Raw genomic sequence first — 27,438 nt, forward strand, 5'->3', positions numbered from 1 at the left:
TCCCGTTTACCTCGGGAACTCGGGAGCCGGAGCTGGGACATCTGAGGGAATGGCGATTTTTCATTGTGGGTGTTAGCTTTAGCCAGGTTAGCCATGGTTAGCAATACCAGTAGCTGACAACGCTTGACGCGGTTTTGTTGTGCATACAGGCAGCGCAGCAACATGTCCACAGATAGAAGATAGACAGCGCTGTGTGTATCACTGATTTACTGAGACACAAATAGGACAGAAGTGCTAATAGCTGCATGTTACACTGCTGCTGATGCACGGGACAGCCATGTTGGATTTTGACCTTAGGGTACTGCAAGGTTGTCCCGACTTCCGAGTACAAATGGAACGCACTATAAGATAAGGGCTGACGTGGAGCAAGAAGTGTAGATTCTTTTGTTTGTTTTTGTGTGGCTGGAACTAGCCAGGTCCTGTCGCTTTCTTGTCTTTCTTCTTCTTCTTCTTCTTCTTCTTCTCCTTCTTCTCCTCCTCTGTCCCGGGCCATCTCTACAGGTGCGTGTCCTCCTCGTCGGCTATGTCCTCCTTCAGCAGGTTGTCGATGGGGACGATCCAGCTGTCGTTGAACTCGCCGTTCAGCGCCATCTTCTTCTCCTGCATCTCCGGCTGCACCTCCATCACCTCCAGCGTCGGGTTGTCGTGGTAACCGTTCTCCACCGTGTGCAGCTCCTCCGTCAGGTGCTGCTGCGGAGACAAAAAAGGACAGCGTCTCTAGAAACTGTGTATTCATATCTGATCCTGTATGATCCTTTGCACATAGGCATACATTTGTTTTCTTTTTGGGGGGGGGAATGCAGGGGATCAAACAACTTTTGAACGTACACACGTTGCACCAAAACAAGTTCCTTCCCAAGGCTATTTTGCAGCGGGCCCGTGGCTCCTAAACGCCGCACGAGAGGATTGTGATTGGTTTAAATAAATGCCGATAAGCCAGAGCACGTTTTTTCTCCCATCCTGGAATGCTGTGTGCCAGACCTTCCTCCGCAGCGCTGTGGATGCCAAACTCAAGGCTTCACAACGGCAGTCCACAAACCAATGGGGGGACGTCACTACTGCTACGTCCGCTCGTTTTATACAGTCCATAGCTAGGTTTCCATCCACTTGTCAATCAAATTATCTGAAGTTCGGTAAAACAACTCGTGAATAAAGCTGGTGAAAGGGTGTTTCCATCCAACAGCTTTTAAAGCAAAAAAAAACCTGTTGCGTAATGACGTCACATGCTGGTTTGCGATTAAATTGGTATGTCGAATTGATTTGAGACATTTTAAGGTGTTTCCGTTCTTTTTCGCACTGAATTGCACAACATTCAAGCAAAGATTTGTGAACAAAGTTTTGCTAGACAAAAGTTGTTTATTAGAAGCTGCGACGGGCCTTTGGCCGAGGATCTGACCCAGCTCATCAAAAAGGTGGAACTTGCCTTTTATTTTCCCTCTGGCACCGCTGCGAGACAACACGTATCGCTGTTTGAGCGCCTTCCATTTCGTAACCTTTGTTGATCATTTCCTTCGCGAGTTCCTGATAAATTATGGCATTTCTTAGATTAATAAAAATAGCCGTTCGATTTTGCTCGTAAATTAAATTCAAAAAGTCTCTCGTCTCCTCGCTCCTCCGCTTACATGTCTTTGTTGACGCCCGTCATGTGTGCAAACAGAGAGGAAATACTGGGCGGGAATGAACTACAACTTCTTCTTTGTTTTGTGGCGGGTTGCAACCATAAAATGACCTAAAACTTAATCGCAATTCATTAATTTATTCGGCAAATAACGTTTCGATATTCATGAAATTCAATTGAATTCTACGGTTTCCATAAGGCATTTTTTATTCGATATCACTTAATTCGGATAAAAACGTGTGGATGGAAACATAGCTTATGTGTCCGAGTAAGACTCTCCACCTACCTGGTTCTCGTTGTATGGCTTGCGGCGGTGCGAGGCACAAACGGCCAGGATGACGATCATGATCAGCAGAGCTCCGCAGGACGCCAGGATGGCTATCAGGGTTTTGCTATCTGTTGGTTTCTTTAAGTAGAGAATAAAAACAAGATCATTTTTCACACTGGAGTGGAGTGGTGGCAGAAGTGCTCTGTCATGGACTCAGTACGGGGGGGTGGGTACTGGCCCATTTCCGGCACTGATACCATCCATATATTAACCCTTACCTTGGTGATTTCTTCATAATACTGGGCTGCAAGGCTGGTTTTCACTGTGGGATGAATGTAAATGTATTTGTTAGCGGATAGAAAATTCTGTTGAACTTTCCTTGAACCTGACATATGTTGGTGTTTATAAAGGGAGGAAGGTGCTTTACCTTTGCCATTTATCTCCACATAGTCAAACTGTACTTTGTCGTTGTGGTGCTGCCATTTCAGGGTGCAGTTCCCATCGTGCAGATTCACCAGCAGCCGCTTGCACACCTCCGCCAGCCCTTTCTCCTCCTCTTTCTGAAGATAAGAGGACACATAAAACATCTCTGTAAATTAACCAACCGCATGTTTTGCTTTCCACGAATGACTGCGAGCTGATAGGCCACGGCCGAGCCTCCCATGCTGTCGGAGTGTGGACGGGAAAGGTGAAAAGGTGATATGTGTCATATCTTCCTGTGCTGGGGATGTGTGGAGTATTATGGAACGGCACAGCTGCGAGAGAGAGAGAGAGAGAGAGAGAGTGACTATATACAAACGAGGTGTGGGAACGAAGGAAACTAGTGAAAGGCAGGAAGGGTTCCCACTAAGGCATTCTTTCCACCCAGGGACTGGAATCTTTTTTAAATTTATTTTCATAGCAAGCTTCACTTCTTCCTGTCCTGTTGCTGGATCCACCCAGAACCTCCTTCCAGTGCTGGGAAGTTGTTAATTATTATGATTTTTTTTTTGTGCCTATATCTCTATTTGAACTCTGCAACAGAAAGCGGTCTGCCATTGCCTACATTGTTTCTATTGCTTATTGTAATGTCATTTCTTGCTGTATCGTCAAATGCATCATATGCCAAAACAATCAGTACAGCCTATAGGCTGAAAGGTTATGAAAGTCAATAAACCATGATCATTTAGAAAATAATTGGAATTGTTGGCATAAATAAACAAAATTGATCTCCAACTATCTAGCGAGGTCCTGGGACATGTCTTCATGTATTGGGGGGGAGCAACAAATACATTGAAAACATTGTCAAAAGAAAGAGACAAAAAACGTTGAAAGACGTGTCAAATACCTCGAAAAAAGAGGCAAAAATGTCAAAAGGCGACAAAAACTTGGAACCATCCTGCAGGATGTTGCACATTTATCATTCATCTTTACACTGAAATAACTCTGTGGAGTAAATGTCAGTGAAGAAAGGAGTGGGAAGGGCGTAGGCCCGCCTCCAGTGGACAGGACAATAGCAGAGGTGCGATGAGAGTCGGAGCAGAAACTGTGTTTATTATCACATGTATTGTTTGGGTGAATAGAAACAGTCTGATGTCTGTACCAGATTTAAAGATGCAAAACACGAAATGTGGTAAAAAAAATCTTACCTCGGGTCCGCTGTTTAGAGAGTACTGCAGAAAAAAAAAAGTCAGAAAAGAAGCACGTCAGTCAGAAGCATTTCTGTAAAAATGTTAACGTGAAGTGAACGCAAACAAACGCACCACCTCTGTCTAAATCCGTGTATCATTCCTTCCGTCGGTTTTTAAAAAATAAAACCAAATGTGAAAAAAAGCAAAACATTACTTCTTTTCTCAATACTTCTTTCCAAAACCAAAATGAAAAAAAAAAACCTAATAAAGATGCCTTTTTAACAATTTTGGATTTTGTGCTCAAATGACAAATGGAAAAAACTGATCTTTTTTTTTTCTTCTTTTATTTTGAAAAATGAATGAATGAATGATGCACGGATTCATCTGCTCCACTTTGTGACAGTTTGTCTTACCAAAAAGGTCTTTGGCTGAGCTCCTGTGGTGGTGGTGGTGGTGGTTGTAGTGGTGGTGGTTTGCAGTAACGTGGTTCCAGCGTTGGTGGTCTCTGCTGCGGGAGATCCTGCCGGGGTCAGGGTTGGTTGGGTGCTGGTGGTCTCTTTGTTAACAGCTGGCTCTGTGGCCCTGGGTGCTGTTTGCTCACTGCTTGTTACCGTCCCAGGAGTTTTATCGGTTCCTTTAACCCCAAACAATACGACAACAGTAAATATATTGTCCCTGATCCCTGACAGTGAAACACACCCCACTGAGCCATTCGTTCAGTACATTTACATTCACCCTAGTCCTTATCGACGACAGTTCATTTATGGGATAGTTCCGGTGCTGCCAGTAGTTCCTCCAGATGTCCCTCACTTTCCGCTTTCTTTAATTTAACTTTAAACTGCGTGGTCGGATCGAGCAACATTAACCAGAACTTCTGAGCATTTTGTTACACCCTGACAATGGCAAGTTTTGAAGTAAATTTGGACGGTGCAACAAGGCAGGCCTGCTTGGTTCTTTCGGGGAATGATTGTTAAGATTTACCAAGAATATGTTTACGGCATTTACTCTCTAACTGGGACGTTTTGGGACCAACTGGTGGGGATTTGCTATTGAGAAAATACGCACACGGCAATACACTGGTAAGAGCAAATTTCGTTTAACCATGTATCCAGCTAAGTTAGATTGTTCACGTTAACGAATGTAGCATTTTCGGCTAAAGAGTTGTGTGACGTACCGGTATTATTTGGTTTTTAGACACATTCTTTGGACGTGTACAGCATACAGCACATTGGGAATATGCATCTCAATCAGGGTTAACTCTACATCACATTTCTAAATTTAATTTAAATAAGGATTAACGGGCGATTTGCATTTAAAAAATGTGCAAAATGTTTCCATGGAATACTGGGTAATTAGACTTGCGTACTACTGTGTAGCAAGATCAACAGAAGAAATGTTTTAGCTAGCCTGAGAACCAAGTTTAAAGACAGAGACAAGCGATGGAATACAAGCTCAAAAGCAGGTTTCAATAGTGTAAATTAAAAGGTTAATCAGTTTTCATTAATTTAATTAATTAACAATTTAATTTACATTCAAGTCAACTGTTTTGGGTGAGTTATGGCCTTTAAAAGTTTGCAAATGAACCCTCAACCATTGCGTGTTGTTTTCATGTTGGTAAACAGCAGATTCCCAGGGGAACTAGTCTATAGCCACGACGTTCCACTTCTGGGATTGCTCCGGAGTCGCCAGAAATTCCGCCAGATATCCCTCTTTTCAGCCGGATGAACACTACCTTTCCACTTTCTTTGTGTTGGGATTCTAAACTCTATGGTCCATGGTTAACTGCTCTTCAGATCTCTGCAGGGTAAATCCAGACAGCTAGCTAGACTATCTGTCCAATCTGAGTTTTCTCTCGCATGATTAAAACAACTTTTGAACGTACACACGTTCCACCAAAACAAGTTCCTTCCCAAGGCTATTTTGCAGAGGCACCGAGGCTCTGTTTGGCACTCGCCCAAGACGATTGTGATTGCTTTAAAGAAACGCCAATAAAACAGAGCACGTTTTTTCTCCCATCCCGGCATGCTGTGTGGTCTAGCCAGACCCTCCCCCACAGCGCTGTGGAGGAGGGTCTGGCAAAGTGAGACTACAGGGGAACTTACCTCCATTTCTGTCTTTGCTAGCGGGGATGGCGGTGTGAGTCATGGACTGTGACCCAGGCAAAGAGGCATCTGTCGTGACCACAATCTTGGTTGTCCCCTCATTGCCCGAGGGCAGTGTGACATGAGTTTGAGTCTCCAAGTTTTTGGAGGCACCAGGTGTCTGCACCGCGGCAGTGGTCGAGGATACCACTGAACTGCTGCTGGTGTCAGCTGTTGTAGCTTTTCCAGCTGTTGAAGCTGTTGCAGCTATGGGCATGGTCTTTGTTTGGCTGAGGGTGATAGCAGCAGTAGTGGCACCATTACTCACTGCAGGGGGGGCACCAGAGATGGTAGTGAAATGTGCTGGTGAGTTGATTGTGACAGTGGGTGCTTGTGATTGGGTGGGGGTTTGCTTGTCTGTAGACATAGTTGTAGGAGGCATCGTGTTGGGAGCAGGCGTGGGGACCGCAGAAATTGGTTTTGCGGTTAATGCCTTGATAGGTATGGTTGTCTCACCAGAACCAATAGTTAATGTTGCTCCAGTTGGGCCACTACCAGTTACCTTTGGCATATTGTTAACAGTTGGCGTAGTCGGTGCCCTAGTCGTGATAGTAGGATTATTTGTCACCGTAGTCACATCGTTTGAACAGGCGCTGTGGAATAGGAAGCCTAGGGAAGGAAAAACATGACTATTAGGTACAGCATGCTGCTAAATGGGTAGCATGTACATCAACCAATGAGAAATAATTGATTTTGTGGCCACTTGGGGGCACCACAACAAGCTAAAATTGGACTGTAAACCATAATGGATGAAGATTCCAGGTCTGAAAAGTGAAGCCAATACAGAAGCTCCTTAAAGCTGCATTCTGTCTAATTTCCAGCAGGGGGCGACTCCACTGGTTGAAAAAATAAGAATAATAATTCTATAGAAGTCTATGAGAAAATGACCCTACTTCTCACTTGATTTATTACGTCAAACATTTTTATAATGAGCTTATGGTCTCAATCACTAGTTTTAAATCTTCTTCAATACAGCATGATGTTCATTTTGTAAATTATGATCCCATTTATTTTATGTTTTGCTGAAAACAGAATGGGAACTAAATGATCCATGAGACTGAACCAGACGTTAAGGTGCACGTCCTAAAACGTAAACTATGACCCGAAATCCTAAAACAGAAACTTGGTGGAGCTATGGGGAACTGTAGAATTGGGTGACAAGCATTCCCTTTTATATTTCACATTACCCGTTGACTGATGGGTGCAGCTTTAATTTAGAATTATGGCCTTTCTTTTTTTTTTTTTTTTTTTTTTATGGTCACCATAAGCACTCTGAAGTCTGAGCTTATGTCGACCTCTGCTCCTGGATTTCCTGCGGCTCGGACAGCTGTAAGCTTCAGCCACATCTTCTTGTGTTTCTCTATTTATAGGGACCAGGACAGGATGCTGCACACAATAAACTTGGAAGCACCACACCCAGGGCCAAGGCCCCATTTGGAGTGCCCCGTGAACAATCCTCGCCTGACTCCCCAACCAGAAAACAATGTGCTTACCCACACGTCCCACCACCCCCAACACCCTCGCTTTCTGACCTCCACCCACCCCAGTACATCCACACACAGTCACTGGATTTTCAACATACATGTTGGGTGACACATGAACTTCCACGTAGCCTTTCTAAAGTGCACTTGCAGTATGTAATATTTCCTCAGAGGGACCATAATGGGTTTAAACATATTTATTTTTTCAAGATTGTTGTTCCTAAAAGCTGACTGGAGATCTGAAAATATGACTACGTCTAGTTTCACACAGAGCCGCCACACTGCAACAGTAGATTTAAAAAAACATCTTAAATATATGAAAAAATAAGCCTGGTGGGGGATAATTTAGGCCCGGTGGGCCACCAGGCCTGCAATACACTGGGGGAAACCCTGATATTTACTGTACTTTATCTTATTGGCCTGTTTTTCGTAAACCACACTGTTATTTTAGATTCTTGAATATGTTTATGCTTTGAGGTCCCATGACATGGTGCTCTTTGGATGCTTTTATATAGACCTTAGTGGTCCCCTAATACTGTATCTGAAGTCTCTTTTATATAGACCTTAGTGGTCCCCTAATACTGTATCTGAAGTCTCTTTTATATAGACCTTAGTGGTCCCCTAATACTGTATCTGAAGTCTCTTTTATATAGACCTTAGTGGTCCCCTAATACTGTATCTGAAGTCTCTTTTATATAGGCCTTAGTGGTCCCCTAATGGCGCTTTTCCATTACATGGTACCTACTCGCCTCGACTCTACTCGCCTTTTTTGGTTTTCCTTTATGAAAAAAAGTCCCTGGTACCTGCTAACAGGTACTTTTTTTAGTACCTCCTCAGTCGAGGTTCCAAGCGAGCTGAGGCGAGCCGAGAAGGTGACGTGAAACCCTGCAAGCTGCTGATTGGTCGGAAAGAATTGTCACTGATCACTGCATTGCTAGCGACAGACGGCATTTTTAAATAGTTTAGCCAGCGGTGTTTTTTTGCTCCCGGAGGCTCCACGCAGAGCTTTCTCCGTAGCATACAAGTGGCCTGATGGTTATACTTGTGCGCTGGTGTGTGTGTCGAGTCTCCGTGTGTGTGTGTGTAGCTGGTGAGCGAGGGAGAAGTGAGAGAGTGCCGGCGATTAGCTCCGCAGCGAGTAGTGACTCTAGAGTCCTAGTGAGAGAAACAAAGTGTCTCCCCTGTTCTTTCTGACCACGGTGGGAGATCTGGAGCAGGAAAAGTTAACTATCTTGTTGATTTCATGTTGTTTACGGAGAAGGAGAACCAGGAAATGCAACGCTACCGAGCCACGCCCACGGCAGTCGCTATGACGACCAGCCACACTGAGGCGATACTAAAATCCACAATGGAAAAGGGACGCACGGTGCGCCGAGTCGAGTAGAGTCGAGGCGAGTCGAGTAGGTACCATGTAATGGAAAAACGCCATATGTACTTACTGTACCACACGGCGATAAAGTAACATAATGGCATGACGTTAACTGTGATGGATGCACAGTACAGTACATCTGCGGCCACAGAATTCCGCAGAATGTTTCGCAGATTTAAAGCTAATTTAAAAAACTAAAAACAACCCTCAGGATGTCAACACATCTCCTTCCCGAGCATAAAAAGAAACAAAAAATTTACAAAACAGCATCAACCTTGTGGAAAAGTAGGAGAACGTGGAAGTTTCTCCAAATAAGTCAACAGTTCATAGACACCAACACAACCAAGACTTGAGGCAGCAAGAAGTAAGAAACATATTAGTATTATTCCACGTAATTTCACATAACTCGCTCTTCCGAAAAGCTTAAGGCACCTCACAGCAACTGAACAAATAAATACACTGTTGAGCATGTGAGGCTTTGCCGCTCACACTTTGCACAACATAAACAAACATTTCCCGCGAAACCATTCAGGATGTTCCCCTGAGCTGCAGCCATAATTCCCCCAGCATGTGAATGCTGCATTAGGACGGTGTCGGTAATAAGCAGATAAGGTCAAGTGGAGGCTGGTAGAGCCGGGCCTGTCCTGTCTCTGCAGAGCACAGACACATCGTTTATCAGGCCCCCAGCCTGCTGCCAGAAACACTGTTACTAAGAGAGGAAGTCTGTCAACATCCTCCGCTCACAGGGCTCCTTTGATTGAGCTGAGTGTCGTGATGTACAGTACATGCTCGCTCTTCTGAGGCTTTTTGACAGCATATCAAATTTACTTTATGAGGGCTTTTCCCCTCAGAATTCCCTAGAGCAGTGGTCTTCATATTAAACTGGGCCTACAATTACGTGTAGGGTGGCCTGAAGCCTTTATACATAGCGTTTTTATAGATCCTGTTTTAATGTTAAATATACATGTGGCACAGGGAATCCTCAGGATGAACTGGATCTATGGATGGCTATCTTAGTGACTACCTTACTTCAGTAAGCCTATTAGTAGGGATTTTTACAAATAGGATGCTTTACAGTATATTTGCTAATAAAATGTTGGATTCATGTTAGGACATTTTAGTTTTTCAGAAAATGTACAATGATTTGGAGCCCCCCCCCTGCAGGGACTCTGAGGAACCCCTAGGGGGACCCCTTGTTGAAGACCCCTAGAGACCCTATTTTCAGTTAGGAAACACAAATAGGAGTTGGCAGCAATGTGTTCTGCAGCTGCAGTTGAATCCTGGAGCGTTTGTTGTCAGCGTCAGAAATGGACCCAGAAATGCAACAAACATGAGATAAAACTGTGTTTTAAACTATGTGGATACGGGTGGATTTCCCCCCCCCCTCGTGTATGACACTGGAAAGAGTTTTGGCATCCCATCATATAAGGGGAAGTTAGTGAAGAGTGACACAGTGAGTCATTGCAGTGACCGAATCGTTTCTTGCCAACCCCACGTATCTGCCAGCATTTGTTTTGGCGAGCCTTTTAAACCAATCAGCCTTAGTCATGGTCTCATCCCGCCCTGCTTTCTCTCTCTCCCTCTCCCTCCCCCAGGTGTGGCGTCTTGTTTGGTGTGACCCCCGCTGACCCCAGCTGTCAGTGACTCATCTGTTTCTTAGCTAGTTTACACAGGCTGTTTTTACCTCGCCCACTCGTTCCTCACAGCACAGCCTACAGGAAAACACGCACACACACACACACACGCACACACGCACACACACACACACACACACACACACACACACACACACACGTTCCTGGTTTGTTTACATCTAGTCTCGCTTTGCCAGACCTTCCTCCACAGCACTGCGGAGGAGGGTCTGGCTAGTCCACACAGCATTCTGGAATGGGAGAAAAACGTGCTCTGGTTTATTGGCATTTCTTTAAACCAATCACAGTCATCTGCAAGGGTAAATCCAGACAGCTAGCTAGACTATCTGTCCAATCAGAGTCTTCTGTTGCACGACTAAAACAACTTTTGAACGTACACACATTCCACCAAAACAAGTTCCTTCCCGAGGCTATTTTTGCAGAGGCACCGAGGCTCCGTCCGTAGCTTAGCCCCGCCCAAGACGATTGGGATGCCAATAAACCAGAGCACGTTTTTCTCCCGTCCTGGAATAGAGGAAGGTCTGGCAAAGCGGGACTACTAATCACCTGACAAGCCTTTATATTCCTCGCCAACCCACTCCAACTTCACGACCCACCCTCCCTTTCCCATCGATACCTCAACCCTCCCCCCTACCGCATTCCTTCGCCCCCTCTTCCATCATCCCTTCCTACTCAACCCGGTGCACACCTCTTTCATTTCTCATTCTAGGAAATCTGCTTGAGTGAAAACACAACCGAGACTGAACCTAGGGGTGCCATCTTCTCTGGTCTCACGATTCAACCCGATCACGGTTATCCTGTCAAGGATTGGAATCAATATGCGCGATGCGCCACCTCCTCAATATGATTATGTATTGCTACACATGGTTTTCCATGGACAAATTCCAGCAGTCAGATATATACATGAACTCCCCTTTTCATCGTATCTGCTCTTAAAAAATACCCTTCCTGAATGTAGCAGACAAAAGCAGCGACCCCGAAAATTAAAAAGCAGGGACCCCTAAAATTAAAAAGTAACATCAGTTGGCAATAATCGATTATGGTCTGTCACTACAATGATTCATTTCACCTCCTAATGGAAGCCCACACTGAGTCCCACTCCCCCCCGATAGGCGGACTGGCAATCTTGCAGTTCTGGCGAATGCCGGAAGGGCCGATGCACTCTTGGGCCAATTTGGGCCGCTGTAAAAAAATAAAATAAAAAAATGACACACCGGCGTTTCACACTAGTTTGACAAAAATACACAAAACTGTACGGCTGCAGCCTGGAGCCGCCCGTCTGGTGCCGTCGGGCTTCAACCTTTCAAAAGAAGCTTGCGTCTGGTCCGCTATGTCTTCATACTTTGGTGTTTTGGGTGTTATAGTATGGAATACTATGTTTTAAATACGCAAGCATTTCCATTCTGTTCTAAGATGGTGCCATGGTAGTTTATTTAAAGGTTTTAATAATGGTGTGTATTATTTAATTATGAAAGCCTGTAAGTGCGCTTCATGCTGCTGGTGCCATAATCTCACGTGAGCCTGGTTTTTGCAATAATAAAGCAAATGATGTCCCGTCTGAAATATTGGGCCGGTAAGGGACGGACTCGAATTTAACGTCAATTACTTACTTACATTACAATATTTTTGGCACTATGGCCACCTCACTTTACTTTACTTTACTTAAATACTTTTTATATAATGCCACTTCACATTCATTCAGTACTTTTTGCACATTGTCTGTTGTTTGCCTGTTTGGCTGGTTGGTTGTTTATTGGTTTGTTTTTATTGTGGAAAAACTGCGGCTGTAATAAGAGAATTTCCCCATCCCAACCAGACGACATCCCCTTTTTCAATTTCACCGCCATCAATCTTAAAGCCTTTAACCGACATGTTGTTGTGGCGTGGTCCTTGCTAGTGAGTAGGGAGTTATTTCCTTTCCATCTATCCGTGCTTTGTGAGAAATCCTCTCCTGACCCTGAACGTTAGAACCTCTCGGATATGCTCACTGCCTCCATCCGCCATCCACCATCCCAGTGTGTGGAGCCCACCCCTACTGTACCCTACCTGGACGTTAGAGTGTAGACCAGTGGTGGAAGACGTTTTCAGACCCTTTACTTAAGTAGAAGTACCAACACAACACTGTAAAAATGGATTGTTTCCACTTCCTAAAATGTGAGCATTTTTCTGCAGTCCGTAAGGGCTTGGGTTGGGAACTGGAGGGTCGCTGGTTCAAGTCCCATTATGGACCAAAGTACAGAATGTGGATTGGTAGCTGGAGAGATACCCGTTCACCTCCTGGGCACTGCCAGGTGCTCTTGAGCAAGGAACTGTACCCCCCCCACCGCTCAGGGCGCTGGTCCAGCACTGGCAGCCCACTCACTCTGACATCTCTCCATTTGTGCATGAATAGGTCCTGAGCATGTGTGGGTGTATTTCAGACCTGTGTGTGTGTAGTGATTTCTAACAAACAGAGTGTAAATTGTAATTTCCCCACTGGGGATCAATAATCAGTATCAATTATTAAATTATCCTGATGATACTTACATACTTTTACTTAAGACACATTTTCAATGCAGGACTTTTGCTGGTAACTGAGTATTTTTACAGTGTGTGTAGGCAAGCCGGTTTTATTTGTATAGCACATTTCAGCAACAGGGCAATTCAAAGTGCTTAACATAAAACATTATAGAGCAGTTGAAAACAATAAACAAATTATAAAAAGATTTTAGGATGCTAGTATGGGACAATGTGTAAGCCGTTGCTCTATACACGTAATCCACCCGATCCTTGGCGTTCACAGGACGGCCGGTCCCACCGGTCTTACTTTTTAATTGTCTTTATATGACGGTTCCAATTTTCAACAATGTAACTTCAGTAACAATTAAAAATATAAAAACAGATACTTGTATTAGTACTTTTGCTTAAGTAAAGAATACTTCTTTCACCACTGGTTACATTGTTGGGTAGTTTAATTTATAATAAAACATCAGATTTTATAAACTACATGTGAACTAGTGAAGTAAAAAAGTCCAATATTTCTCTCTGAAATGTAGTGGAGTAGAAGTAGAAAGTGGCATGAAAAGAAAAAGACTCAAGTAAAGGACAAGTACGTCAACATTTGTGCTTAAGTACAGTACTTGAGTAAATGTACTTAGTTACATTCCACCCCTGGTGTAGATACTGTTGTTCTGCTGTTGGTCTGTCTCATGGTGTGACCTGAGCCAGTGGACAGTGTGCGGGTCAGACAGCAGAGGGTGTGAGAACCGACCTGCTGTCCTTTCCCTGGCTCTTCTTTCTTACTTCTTGGCTCACTTCGGTGGCAGGAAACCCTTCTGTTGATTTGGGCCTGCATGCGCCTTCTAATTCTGTAATAAGCGTTGAGTCCACCCTGGACATCACCTTGCTCAGCCTGCATACTATTAATTAATTGTCCTATTAACTTACATTGTAGCTTGTTTCACCGCTGTCGACTGCAGCGATCTCGCTCAATACTGGACCAACGTCAAAGACTGTTTGTTTGTTTCCCATCAGTCACAAAAACACATTGAAATAGGGTCCAGGTTTGGGAAAAAAACGGTAGTTACCCCTTTAAGTTCTGCCAGTTGTTTCTATTGTTCTCACTTGGGTTTAGGTGTACGCTATCATTTAGCGCCACGGGGAAGTTTGTCTGCAGCATTTGACCTAAAATGTATTATTAATATCCTGGAATGCTGTGTGGACTCGCCAGACCCTCCTCCGCAGCGCCGTGGAGGAAGGTCTGGCTATGCGAGACTATATCGTGGGCTACCGTGTGATTCCCGTCCCCTAATTAGAAACAAGTTATCAATTAATCCTTGTACAGTCATAATGAAGTAAATTACAATTTTGCCGGTTGATTCTTCGACTTACTTCATTACTTCATGGCACAAATCAGCCTCCGTAGCCGCAGAGAGCCAAAAAAAGAAAAGACCATTTGCCAAAATGTGTCGTCTGCACACAGTACCCTGATCTACGTTTGAAGCTGGTCCTATAGTGAGCCTGTGGAGCGTGACAGTGTTTAGCTTGTATTCACTGAGACTAAGTGGAGGTCCAGAGGAGGTCAGAGGGGGCTCTCTGTCTCCCTGCTCTCCCTACAGGGGCGCGGGGGGGGGGTGGTCCCCCACTGCTGCTCGTTGCAGTGTGAGAACCACCATGCGTACGCATTGACAGTGTGGCCGGAGGGTGGAGACTGGTTGAATCCTGACTGCCAGGTTGTAAATAAATGCCCCCCCCTCCAGGAACAAGGCCCCACACAGACTGCAACATGGAGAGGACCAGGATGAAGAGAGAAAAGGGACATAGGGGGACACTTTTATTGCTCTAGCCTGAGGAAATACTATTCATAATAGTGGAATTATTTGCCGTCATTCAACCAAAGTAGCATATAGCTGCACTGAAAAGATTTCCGTGCGGCGCCTGGGTAGCTCACCTGGTAGAGCGTGCGGCAACGTGTACAGAGGCCTAGGCCTCGGTGCAGCGGCCGCAGGTTCAATTCCGACCTGCGGCCCTCTGCCGCAAAACGACAGAACACCTGAATCTAAACATGAGCAACACAATGGCATTCTCGTGAATGTGTTCGCATGATAACGGACGAAAGGTTATGCGCAACAATTAGTAGGATATCCTACAAAGCTACAGTGACGGCTGGCTGGTCATGCGACATGGCGGTTAAGTTTAGGGGCCTTTACAGTTCAATTTAGCGGAGAAAAGGTGACTGTCCTGTGGCGACGACAGTTCCATTTAGGCATTAAAATACCGGTCCCCTTAGGTACTTCTCCTGGGACATGCACACCCATTTTCTGGGTGAAAGCACTGTGTTTTTACTTTTCATAGCTATATGTACAAATGGTTAATGAGAACAGCCAGTATGGCGACATTAAAGTATATATACACATACTGTATTGTATCTACTAAGGGGATTATTGTATTAGGATTGCATAATGTTGTCATACGGTTATGCTAATGGAACAGTTTGTCTGTGTGTGTGTGTGTGTGTGTGTGAGAGGACCAGCTATCCAGCCTAATTATCCTTCCAGCTTGCCAGGCACCCTGACTGTAACCCTGGATTGATGTGCGTCTGAGCATGAACACGCACTGCCCCCCCCCCCCCTCCGCCGCCAAACGGAGAGAGAGAGAGTAAATAAATAAATGTAGCTGTCGCTCCAAAGCACCGGCGGGACAAAGCTGCCCCGTTAGCTTGGTGACAGCCAACACAAAAGCCCCTCTGGCCCCCACGTGCGGCCATGCAAGAATGGGCTACGGCCTCACCGCGGACCCCTGCTGCAGCCGGGGCCTTTTTAGGGCTTCAGCTGGCCCCCCACCCCAGCCTTGTCCTATTGAGGGAGGTAATTCAGCTTTCTGTGGTTCTGGGGGTGGGGAAGGGAAGGGAAGGGAAGGGAGGGGAGGGGAAGGGAGGGGTGGGGTCTTTGCTTTACATTGTGCGCTCCAGTGAAGGGAGGTGAGGAGCAGTGAATGTAGAAACACTCGGTGGGAATAAAAGAGAGACAAGTGAAAGGGAGGAGAGGAGGAACGGGGGAGGGGGAGGAGGGATGAGAGGAAAGAAAGTGAAGAGGGGTTTGAGACACCGTAAATCTAACGGCCACATGGAAATGACTGACCACACACACACACACACACAACTCATCGTCATCCACATACAAACTTATTTTCTAGCTATTTTCAGTGATGCAAAGCCATTTAGGTGCACACACACGTTTGTTTCACTATTTTTGTGAGGACCCATCATTGACATAATGCATTCCCTACCCCCTTACCCTAACCTTCACCATCACAACTAAATGCCTAACCTTAACCCTTACCTTCACCATCACAACTAAATGCCAAATCTTAACCCTTACCCTAACCTTCACCATCACAACTAAATGCCTAACCTTAACCCTTACCCTAACCATAACCTAATTCTATCCCTAGCCCCACAAGGCACAAGTATACTGTATTACTGGTTTTTGGACCCGACGAATATAGTAAAACAAGTGTACACACACACACACACACACACACACACACACAATCAACAAACAACACACACTCCCTGTCCTTGGAGACCAGACTGGTATGTGTGTTTATAAGAGCTGCGGGGTGTGCTGATTGTAACAGTTCAATGTTAGAGCTTCAAACCCCCCCCCGCTCCCCCCTCTCTGAAACCATTATAGCTTCGTAATTAGCAGCTATATGTGCCATATTGTAATAAATAGGCTTACACATATTTGGGCTGTCAGTCGGTTAAAATATAGTTAATCGCACATTTTGTATCTGTTCTTAATGTACTTTAAAACTTGTACTGCTCCTATCAGTTATCTTATCACAGTTAAATTCAGGCACAAAAACGTCTAGTTAGGATTAGAAAAAAAAGATCACGGTTTGGATTACAAACAACACCGGCCCCCTTAAGTAGTAGTCCTGGGACACTCCACTTCTTCCAGGACACGACTCGCTCCACTCCTTTTAAAGCCCTGTGTTATTATACTTTTCATATCTATACGTACAAATGGTTCATGAGAACAGTCCCACTAGTGGGACCTGGGAGCGAACACTTTCTGTTGAATGCACTCGGGCGCCATATGCCATAATGTCTATTCATAAGTGAATACAGTAAGCGTGTTTTATATTTATGGTTACACAGACCATCCCCTGAATCTATTCTTCATGCTACTTCCATCCGGCCGCCGATACAGAGCTCTGAACTATTTTCAAAGTTTTGTCCCCTCCGTTGATTTGCAGTGTGGAAAGGGTTATCCCTATGGGACATTAAAGACTCTATAACAATTTATTTAAACATCATGTAGAGACAAGCTGATGTGGGGCTTTCACACAATGATTCAATCATTTAGTGATGGAAAAATAAGCTGGGATACAATCGCTTGTATGATACATGTAAATACAATACAATACATCACACATTATTATTTGTTTTTTTTGGAGTGCAACTGTCTAAATACCATAAAAGGTGAGTGGAAGAAGTGTTTTTTTTGTTGTACTTTTGGTGAATCAATCCTTTAAGAGAATTAAAAGAGGTTCAGTGTGTAGGCATGTTTCATTTTTATATATACACACACACACACACACACACACACACACACACACACACACACACACACACACACACACACACACACACACACACACACACACACACACTTTGCTTGGCGCTAATGGAGCAGCAGCCGTTTTCTGTTTTCCTTAAACCTGAGAAGGGAGGGGAGTTCACACAAAGTGATGAGGCAGATGAAAAGAGTGATGAGAAAGTAAAGGAGCGAAAGATGAAGGGAGGAGAGGAATGAGGAGGTTCTGGGGGGAGAGGAGGAGGCGAGTGAAGGTCCACGACGGTACCAGCCGCAGGCCTGATTAATGGACACCTGCGTGTGCAGCGTGGCATGCTGGGTAGAGGGGAGGGAGTGCGAGGTTACAGTAGAGGTGAAGGCGAGCATGCTCTGTATCTGCAGCATCAGACAGTGATGAAACGCTCTGCTTTACGGGGAGCAGAGGTTCCTCCCCTGAAGGAAACCTTCCACATGCCAGCCATGCCTGGCCTTTGAAAAACAAGACCCGCTGCATCTGGACGGCGCACACTCGGTTCCTAAAAAGGTCTGCCTCGGACCTTCAAGAGTCCTCGAGCCAGGTCAGGAATGTGAGTTGCACATTTCATTTCCAACGGCTTTGAACAGAATCACGAGTGATGGGGGAATTGCTTTGCAGGTGTTAGTCTTTGCAAGGTTGTCTCCCTCTGTGGCATCATATCTGCTCAAAATCATAAAGAGCCAACTACACATCATACATATTGCCGACTATTTTGGAAAACCATGCGGTGGATGAAGTATTCAGATCCTACACTTAAGTAAAAGTACTAATACCACGCTGTAAAGTAAAAGTCCCGCATTGAAAGTGCTACTTAACCTTTGTGTTGTCTTCCCGTAGACCATTAACTTGTTGTCCTTGCGGGTCAAAATAGAAAATGAACTTTTTTCGGTGCTTTTTCCAACGTTTTTGTCGCTTTTTTGCTATGCTTTTGACGCCGTTTCTAACGTTTTTGTCACTTTTAGTGAGTATACTGTTTTGAAAACCATTTAAATTTTTTTTTTAAATGCTATAAAATTGTAGCCTAGAAATCTAGACTCCCCCTAGTGGCAGCAAATTTATTTGGCAGCCAGGGGGGGTCTAGGCACTCTCCGTTGACTTTCAAGCTGCCAAAACCAAATTTTGGTCAGGCCAATCACATTGTGTATAGAGTCGGTGGGCGGGGCTTATGGCTGCTGCTGCTGGGAACAGCGGACTTCTGGAAGACTTGGAGTTAAGCTTTTCTTTGATAAAAGAACAAAGAACATCACAGAAATCATTCTTAAAAAAGGAAGATGTGTTCGGAGTTTTGCCAACCGGATACGGCAAAAGTTTAATCTATCAACTAGCTCCGCTACCTTCTTCGTTGCTCTGCCTGGTTGTATCCTCTATCCTATTACGTGCAGAGGGAATTTGAAAGACAACCGTTTATCCCGCCCCTCAGATCGAGCTCCGTCAATGGTGAGTTCCCAGACCCTACATCTGGATGTGGGTCTGGCTTGTCAGGCTAATAAAATTGAATAAAACACCCCAAATTCTATGTAAGTAATCATTCGTTTTACCTGCGAAGAATGTTGCATGGGTTCCATACAACGTACGTGCATGCATCCAAATTATTTTTGGGCAATATGGTTGAAAGAAACCCATAATTCTGAAAAATTTGAAAACGGGTCAAATTTGACCCGAGGACAAGGGTTAAGTAAAAGTATGTAAGTATCATCAGGAAAATGGTGTTCAAAGTAGAAGTACTCTATGCATAAAAATCCTCCCATTGTAGAAAGTGTAAAGGATCCAAACTGTTGTGTGTTTAATGGTCTGATCATTTCAGCGGGACTTGTGGGCCGTTATATTGTTGGCTAGTTTAATATAGTTATAGTTAGTTTGCCCCAAGACTGTGGAACAAGCAGACATGTATAAAGTACTAGAGACCCAGACTTGAGTAAAAGTACTAGTGCTCTATCAAAAAAAGTGACTTGAGTAGAAGTTGAAGTGCTCTTTAAGCACCACACTTAAGTAGAAGTACTAAAGTATTCAACATTTTTTGTACTTAAGTATTGCAAGTAGTTTATTTTAAAATGTACTACTCAATAACTGAAAGTAAAAGTACAAGTATTGTGTTATGTATTTATTAAAGAAAGCATTCGTGAATATCATATTGTTTATATTATTTCAAATGTTTAGCCTACACTCACAATTCCTTTGGCTGTAGCCAAAGGAATTAACAAATATTAAATATATTATATTAAAAATGAAAATAATAAACTGCCTGTGAGCTTCTCCTGTACTATACGTTTAAAACTTAATTAAACTCATCGAAAATATGTACTCAAGTAAAAGTGGAAGTAGGAAAAAATAATAATACTCCAGTAGAGTATAGATACAGCCTTTTAGTACTTAAGTAGAGTAGTGAAGTAGTTCTACTTCGTTACTATGGGAACAGGTGACATTTACACTATTACAGATGTAGCTCTTTTTTAGATCCAAACTCAACACTTATTCATTTAGAATGGCTTTTAATACATGTATGTATGTCTGGTAACCATAACATCTTTTTTTTGTTAAAGAAATGTTTAAAACCTTAAATTATTAATATTTTCAATGATTTAGTGACAAAAGAAATGTAAACAAATCATAGAGAACGACAACTAGATACATTATGCCCGTAACAACTGAGCCAACTCCATCTGCTGATTAAAAACTGTGAAAGTTCCAGGGTCTGGAATGCACCAGCCTGACTAAATGATCGCTATGTTGCATTCGAACACGCTTCAAAACAGTTGGAAAAAACAAACAAAAAAAGGTTAGAAATCTCAAAATGTGAATGGACATTTTACCAAGCCTCCATCATACTTTCTTCCAATTACAAAGAAGAAAGTCTTCTAGGTATACAATGTATACTCATATGCGATTAAGCTAATATCACGTTTCTAAACTACTTCATTAGATTAGTTGAGTGAATATACATTGGATATTCAATTATGAGACTGAACCCAGAATTATAGGCAGTGATGACTGGACAGTTTAAGTTGACCTGACTTGAAAGTAGTTTTCCCTGTATACATCAACAAGTTATCAGAACGCTTTGCAATTAATCACTGCTCAATAATCTATGTTTCCAGGAGAGACACTGGCTTGGCACAGCTTCGTTGAACTGCAGATCATTTACATTTCTAAATCACAACTCATAATCTCATTCGTGACAAAAAAATCTTAACTGACGGTATACTTGGAAAATTGTTTCTTATCATATTGCTAAAGATGCAGAACCGTCATCACCATCAAAGTTCTGTACACCTAGACAGGCTGTTCTCATGATCCATTTGTACATATCGTTATGAAAAGTAATGCACTGTAATTAGTATGTATTCCACGCATTCATTACATTGACTGCTGCTGTCGAAGACTGCAGGGCTTTCGCGTGGCGGAGCGGAGTTCATGTCCTGAAAGAAGTTAAGGGGAAAACACGAGACTCTCGCCCAGGAAACAGATGTTTGTGTCCCGAGAATACTACCTATGAGGACCGGTGTTTTAACCCAAACCACAACCTTTTTCTTAATCGTATGCCAACTTTACACCAAATGACTTTTCAAGCGATTCCATTGTCACAGAGTAATTTCAAATGTCTGAATGAGATCCTGAGAGTCTTGCTAGAGTCAGGGCGCTCCCGTGGTCTCCATCGTTTGGTGTAAGGTGGTCATAAAACTCAGTCCCAGTCAGTCTTTTTCCCGTCTTGACGTTCGTTGACAAAATCAAAACGTGTTTGATATTATCCTAAGTTTTAAGTCTTGGTAGTGAACTTAAATCACATGAACATTGTCAACAACCAATGGGTGCGCTCCGTCCAGCACCAAACAGGAAGCAGCAAACGGCTAGAGCCAGTGCTGTTTATTGTTGCTGTAGCGCCGTGCTAAGCTAAACGCTAAAGAAGGAAAGTTGCCAATTTTCAACACAGACCTCCGGGTACTGGAGACATTCATCTGTATGTACGGCAGGACAGAAAATCAGCTAACTTTCCCCTAAAGTTACCAGCTAACGCTAGCGGTAGCTAGCTAGCTTGGTTAAGTCTTTCAAAACAAATCTAGTTGTAGGCTTGTCATGTGTAGTCATGTGTGACCCTGCAAGATCCCCAGTCTTTACACATTATGACATTATGTCTTAAAGATGTGAGATGATTGTCTTTAGGTGTGAGATGGTGGATCGTGCAATCTTTTCTCGGCTAAATTTAACTGTAAAGACCGCTAAACTTAATACCGGTCACGTCACACTATCGGTTGCCGTGGGACAGGCAAAACTTTGTGTACATTTGTTTTTCATACGATATCCTATAAACCAATTCATGAAAATGGGTTTAGCTAGAACCATATTTTCCAAACGTAAAGATTATGGTTATCCGGGGTCAGTAGCTGGAAACAGCCCTGTTCTGTTGTATGTAGTATGTCCTTTGCTCTGCAATATTCCATCTGCCCACATCAATTCTGCCTGTTTCTTCCCCAGCATGACTGAGTGGGAGAGGGTGGCTCAAGGCCGTCTCCTGTCGCCACGCCCTCCTTGGGAACTGGGATGTTGATAATGTTTGTTTTTCCCCTCCTATCTATTGTTCTCTGTTCTCTCCCATGTACAGCCGGCCAGCGCAGACACCAGACGAGTGTTGCCAAGCAGGCAGCATCTCCCCGGGCCGCTGGTGTGCAGGACGAGCCAGGAACAGTGACCGCCTGTTATCTGGTAGGAAACGGGAGTCATGAACCGGTAAAAAGCACAAGGAAGATGGTCTGCGTAGGGGTTAGGAAGTCCTGGAGAGGACTGATAACTGATGATGCTGCCTCCTTCATAAAGCCCAGGGTCCAAATGATTTAGTTAACCTTTGACTGCACTTTTTAAATCTTGGATTCAAGCGTTGGCTTTATTTCTAACCTTTCAGACGCTAGTAGCCGCAGTTAGCAGGAACATCGCTCGGGGGGTTAGAAAAGTGAAATGGCATGTTCCAAAGTAGCCGATGCAAAGAGAGGCTGACTGCGAACTGTATGTTAATGTTTAGTCAGAAGAAGAAATACATGTTCATTTGGCCTGCAGGAAACACAAGACCAATTTGCTTAAGTTGCAGTGAACCAACAGCCATCGCAAAGACACCAAACGTGCCCATTTTGAACAATTTTCGTCCCCGGGAACATAAAGGTTAAGAACATATCCACACAAACAACAAATGTGTCGATTCCCCCCTTTCATACCAAATTTTCCAAACAATCTGCTAAACTAACAGATTGACATTTTGGGGAAATATGCTGCCACTTTTCCACATTGACGGGAGGTTATGTGCAGGACCTTTTTTTCTTGGCAGGGGGGCAGTAACTTCCTGAAGTCTTGTCATCACCGGGACAACCAGCTGAGACTTCAGGAAGTTACTGCACCCCGCCAAGAAAGAGTCCGGTATATAAAGCCCTGTCTAGGACAACTTGGATACCACATTCAGAGAAGGTGTAATCCTGAGTCATTTCAGGGGTTTAAGGCTGCTCAGACAAAATGTATTCACATTTTTTAAAGCCGCTCGTTCGCTATATAGTGTATGGGAAAATGCTTTATGGAGAGGTGTGTGCATCACTTTATGATCCTGAAAGTCATAATACTCTGTGTCCACTTCACAGACATTGCCTCATTTAGTTTCCAGACGTATAAAATGGTATCGATCTTCTCATCTCACACGAACACAAGTTAAAGTGCAAATGGGGCTCTTTTGGAGACTGGGAAACTTTCCTTGACCAACGCTGCATTCTGACATCATTGCAGTTCAATGGTGACCATGTTTTTCTATCATACATCACCTTATGAAAAAAATCCCCTTACTTAACAACAGCGAACAGCAGATTGTTCTGAAGTTCTGGCTTTCCAAAAGCTATCAAGTATGGCAATTTCAACTACAAGTGCTCATTTTTTAGAAAGGTCTGAAAGAGTGCAGAAAGGCTACTCAATTGCAATCTCAAAGTTACTTTACAACTAAAGCAATGCAAACAACGGTTTGCATGTCTTTGCTGTCAGCCCTACTTGTGATAACCGTTAAACACACAGACGCAGATGCACGTTCACACGCGCACACACACACAAAAAACAACGTGTCAGGCTTTTATTTTGTAGAAAGAAGGGCTGACTGCTTTCAGATTGAGTTTTTTTGTGGGCTGTGTCACATGTTGTTCTTCACACGCTGGAAAAATAAAAGCCTCCCGTCTGAGTCCACCTACTGACGTGCGTGGTGAGAGCAGCAGGTGCATAATTAAAGAAAAACACTTTCCTCGCCTCTCAGCCATGGGGAGGGAGGTCAGGGGTGCGCTTCATTATTCAGGCTCATTCTGTCCACAGCCGCGGCTATTGGAGGAGTGTGTGTGGGAGGGGGGGAATTGGGGAGCCCTTACTGCTGGGATGGTGGAGGGGCAGATGTAATTACCATCTTCACACAGATTTTATACAGTCCTCCCAAGCAGGTCAACCAAGACCTGCAACAAAACAATTATTTCCACTGTCGATTAATCTGTGGATTGTTTTCTCGATTAATCGATTAGTTGCTTGGCCTCTAAAATGTCAGAAACTGGCTGAAAATGTAGATCAGTGGTTCCCAAAGCCTGACATGATGTCCTCAAATGTCTCGTTTAGTCCACAACTCAAAAGATATTTGGTTTATTGTCACAGAGTAGAGAAGATACTAGAACATATTCACATTTAACAAGCTGGAATCAGAGAATTTTGAGCCTCAAACCAATGAATCGAATATTAAAATAGTTAAGCGGTTGATTTAACCCTTTTTTATATCAGAAATGTGGGATTTGTTTTAAGCAAATTGCCCCAAAATAACATGGACGCATGGATGATCTTTTGCAGGTAATAAAATGATAACTTTCATTGAATTTGGGGTGTTTTCTTCAATTTTATAGCATTTGAAAAAAACAGTCTCCTGACTAAACTTTGACATAAACCAGTCTGTGATCGACCCCCCATCCTCTGATCTTAACTATTAGTCAAAGTAATTCATAATTTCTGCTTTTTTTAAACTCCAAAATTAGGCTTATTTCATAAACATTAGGTCTATTGACCATGAATTTAAAAAGAGTTGAAAAAAGTTATTAAAAAAAGAGTCCATGGTGGACAGGAAGACAACACAAAGGTTAATAGTTGACAATGGGGCTGAACGATTTGGGGGGGGGGTGGAATTGCAAGTTTCCTGCCATATATTGTGATTACGATTTTCAGATAGCTACATATTGCGCCTTCTACGATCATGTTAAATAAAGTAATACAAAATTAATGAAAGCTCCACTGTAAATAGGACATTTCTGTTAACAATCTTTGACATGTGTAACATCATTCCAGCATTTATCTTATGAAAAAACTTGTAAATATGATCCTAAAAGGGAATCAAAAATGTTAAACCAAATGTTACTCCAAACATTCAATTAAATATTGCACATTCGATTAATCACGCTCTTCACCATTGGCTAATTGGCGTTCTTTCAAATCGCTATTTCGATTTGAAGACGTTAAATCGCTCAGCCGTGGTTGACCACGTATTCATTCATCTGTGCAGCTCTTAACAGCAACACAGAGAAAGAAAAGAAAAGAAAAAAGCTAGGGGAGCTGTTCAATGCTGAGGATTTCACTCTCCTCAGTTCACGCACAAATGAAAGGCACACACAAGGAAGAAGAAGACAAAAAGGCCCGGCCCTGGCAGCAGCCCTGGCTGCAGCACGTTTCGGGTTTGGCTGGCTCTCAGGCAGCATTCACTGACGCTTTCTGTCTTCTCCTCGCTTCTTAGAGCCGGACTGGCTTCACTAATTGAGTAGTCGGACTTTTCTGCATTTAACATCCATCTCGTTTCCCCCTATATGTAGTTTTACATACATACATTTTATTAAAACAAATGCTTAAAATAATATTCAAAGTTTAGATGCAACTGCTGTACACAAAATATTTGTATCTATGGTATATGACATACCTACAGTACATGTAATAAAAAAATTGGGAAGTCAACTATATATATATATATATATATATATATATATATATATATATATATATATATATATATATATTTTCCCAATTTTTTTTAATTATATTATTAGATTATAGGCCTATGCGTGCACTGTATGTTCATAGACTCATACATATTGTATTCTACATTGTACAGTAAAGGACACTTGCATAACTTTTCTTTAGGCAAAATACGTTACGTTTGAGGTAGCAGTCCTTTACTTACTGCATGTATTTCATAGCTATAGTTACTAGATACTGATCAGCTGGGCCACACGGAATCTCAAGGCGCAGGATTCCCCAGAATTTTCCGCCGATTTGAAACAAATTACAAAAATAGATAAAAATAATACTCAGAAGGTAGTTCTACCACAAACAAAAAAATCAGTCTGCTTAAAAAACTGTGTCTGTGATTCATTCTGGATCACGGCTAAAAAAAGAGAAGCCAGCCGGGGAAGAGAAGCCAGTAAAAAAAAAAAAAAAAAGAAAAAAAAAATATATTTCTATTACAAAAAAAAAACCTTCTCTCCATCAGGGCTCTATGCTGTAAGTCTAAGAACTCTTTGAAGGGTACAGTCTGAGTAGAACATATCTCTCAGGCCAACTGCTCGGGTCACAAGCAGACAGCCACCTATACCCCAAAAGAACTGGGAACCACACAACAGCTCAGACTGGCATCAGACTGGCATCCACCTGCCTCAGCTACAACGGGATGCTCACACACTCATATGCACCATTAAGTCCAACAAAATCATAAAATCACACAGTGGGGGGGGGGACCATTCAAAGACATAATGGCAGTGGTGGAAAGTAGGCTACATGCTGGCCCCTCCATACTTCTACCTCCACTACATTTATTTAACAGCTTTGCACATTCAATACAATGCATTCATCCGCATAAACATGTACAGTACAGGCCAAAAGTTTGGACACACCTTCTCATTCAATGTGTTTCTTTATTTTCATGACTATTTACATTGTAGATTCTCACTGAAGGCATCACAACTACGAATGAACACATATGGAATTATGTACCTAACAAGAAAGTGTGAAATAACTGAAAACATGTCTTATATTTTAGATTCTTCAAAGTAGCCACCCTTTGCTTTTTTTGATAACTCTGCAAACCCTTGGTGTTCTCTCAATGAGCTTCATGAGGTAGTCACCTGAAATGGTTTTACCTTCACAGGTGTGCTTTGTCAGGGTTAATTAGTGGAATTATTTCCCTTATTAATAAAAAAGCAAAGGGTGGCTACTTTGAAGAATCTACAATATAAGACATGTTTTCAGTTATTTCACACTTTTTTGTTAAGTACATAATTCCATATGTGTTCATTCATAGTTTTGATGCCTTCAGTGAGAATCTACAATGTAAATAGTCATGAAAATAAAAAGGAAACGCATTGAATGAGAAAGGGTGTCCAAACTTTTGGCCTGTACTGTATAATTAAAATATAATGTAATGTTTAAGTATACCTTGCTGTATTGTATTTTTTTCAGTAATACATAAGTAACGTTAACAAACCAGTATAACATACGGAAAAAAAGGTTCAGGGCCACACCGGAGAATAATAATTTCACCAGAATGCTGGAAATCAAGTTTTTGATGTTCGATATTTTAGACTGGACGTCCCCCCCCACAAACCCCCCTATTCCAATGCGTCCCCCTCAATGTTAAAGCTAAATCTGCGTCCTTGACCCCCTCCACGGAACCGCCACAGGTGTCTACGAACTTTCCAATCAATGGAACTACTCACTGAGTGAAAGCAGCAGCCACGCCGTCCTCCCGGTCGCTCTCATCCTGTCTACCCGCTGGGTGTAAGCTTCACGCGGCGCCGCTGCGCGACAATCCGTCCCTCGGTGCACCGGAGCCGGGGTGGTGATAGAGCCGAGTGTGGCCGCTGACTGACGCCGTCCTGTCACGCCTTTCTCCCTCAATTTGGATCTCGAGTAAATGATCTCGCCCCAACGTAGGCTATTGTGAACTTTTTCTTTTTCTTCTCTCCCTCTCTCTCCCTCTCTCTCTCTCTCTCTCTCCTTCTTGTCTTGAAACTCAAAGCCAAGAATGCTTTTGTTTGCCTCTTCTTCTGCTGCTGCTGCGGCTTCTTTCTTTGGATTTGGGGGATCTGCTGCGGTCTGTTCAGTCTCTCGCTCGCTCTCTCTCTACCTCTCTGTCTCTCTCTCTCTCTCTCTCTCTTCCGCTCTCTCTCTACCT

The 27,438-nt window shown here is 43.2% G+C and overlaps 1 protein-coding gene across 1 annotated transcript; it reads right to left on the minus strand.

Moving 5' to 3' along the window:
• Nucleotides 1–391: 391 nt before the first annotated feature.
• On the minus strand, nucleotides 392–27,438 carry podxl (podocalyxin-like). The gene is made up of 8 exons (XM_028571079.1): nucleotides 26,981–27,438; nucleotides 5,599–6,246; nucleotides 3,910–4,130; nucleotides 3,515–3,538; nucleotides 2,314–2,446; nucleotides 2,165–2,208; nucleotides 1,905–2,024; nucleotides 392–690 (listed from the first exon to the last, which is right to left on the minus strand). Exons 1-8 carry the CDS (start codon nucleotides 27,021–27,023, stop codon nucleotides 496–498), a joined length of 1,428 nt encoding a protein of 475 aa, XP_028426880.1. The 5' UTR covers nucleotides 27,024–27,438; the 3' UTR covers nucleotides 392–495.

Source organism: Perca flavescens, chromosome 23 (genome assembly GCF_004354835.1).
Source record: "Perca flavescens isolate YP-PL-M2 chromosome 23, PFLA_1.0, whole genome shotgun sequence".
NCBI lineage: Eukaryota > Metazoa > Chordata > Actinopteri > Perciformes > Percidae > Perca > Perca flavescens.

What these genes read in the sequence shown, in the direction of transcription:
- podxl (XM_028571079.1), bottom strand. Translation starts at nt 27,023, where the DNA reads ATGAGAGCGACCGGGAGGACGGCGTGGCTGCTGCTTTCACTCA. An exon ending in CTCAGCCAAAGACCTTTTTG is followed by an intron (nt 3,539 to 3,909) that starts GTAAGACAAACT and finishes TTTTTTCTGCAG; the next exon opens with TACTCTCTAAACAGCGGACC. An exon ending in AGCCATACAACGAGAACCAG is followed by an intron (nt 691 to 1,904) that starts GTAGGTGGAGAG and finishes TTGTCTCCGCAG; the next exon opens with CAGCACCTGACGGAGGAGCT.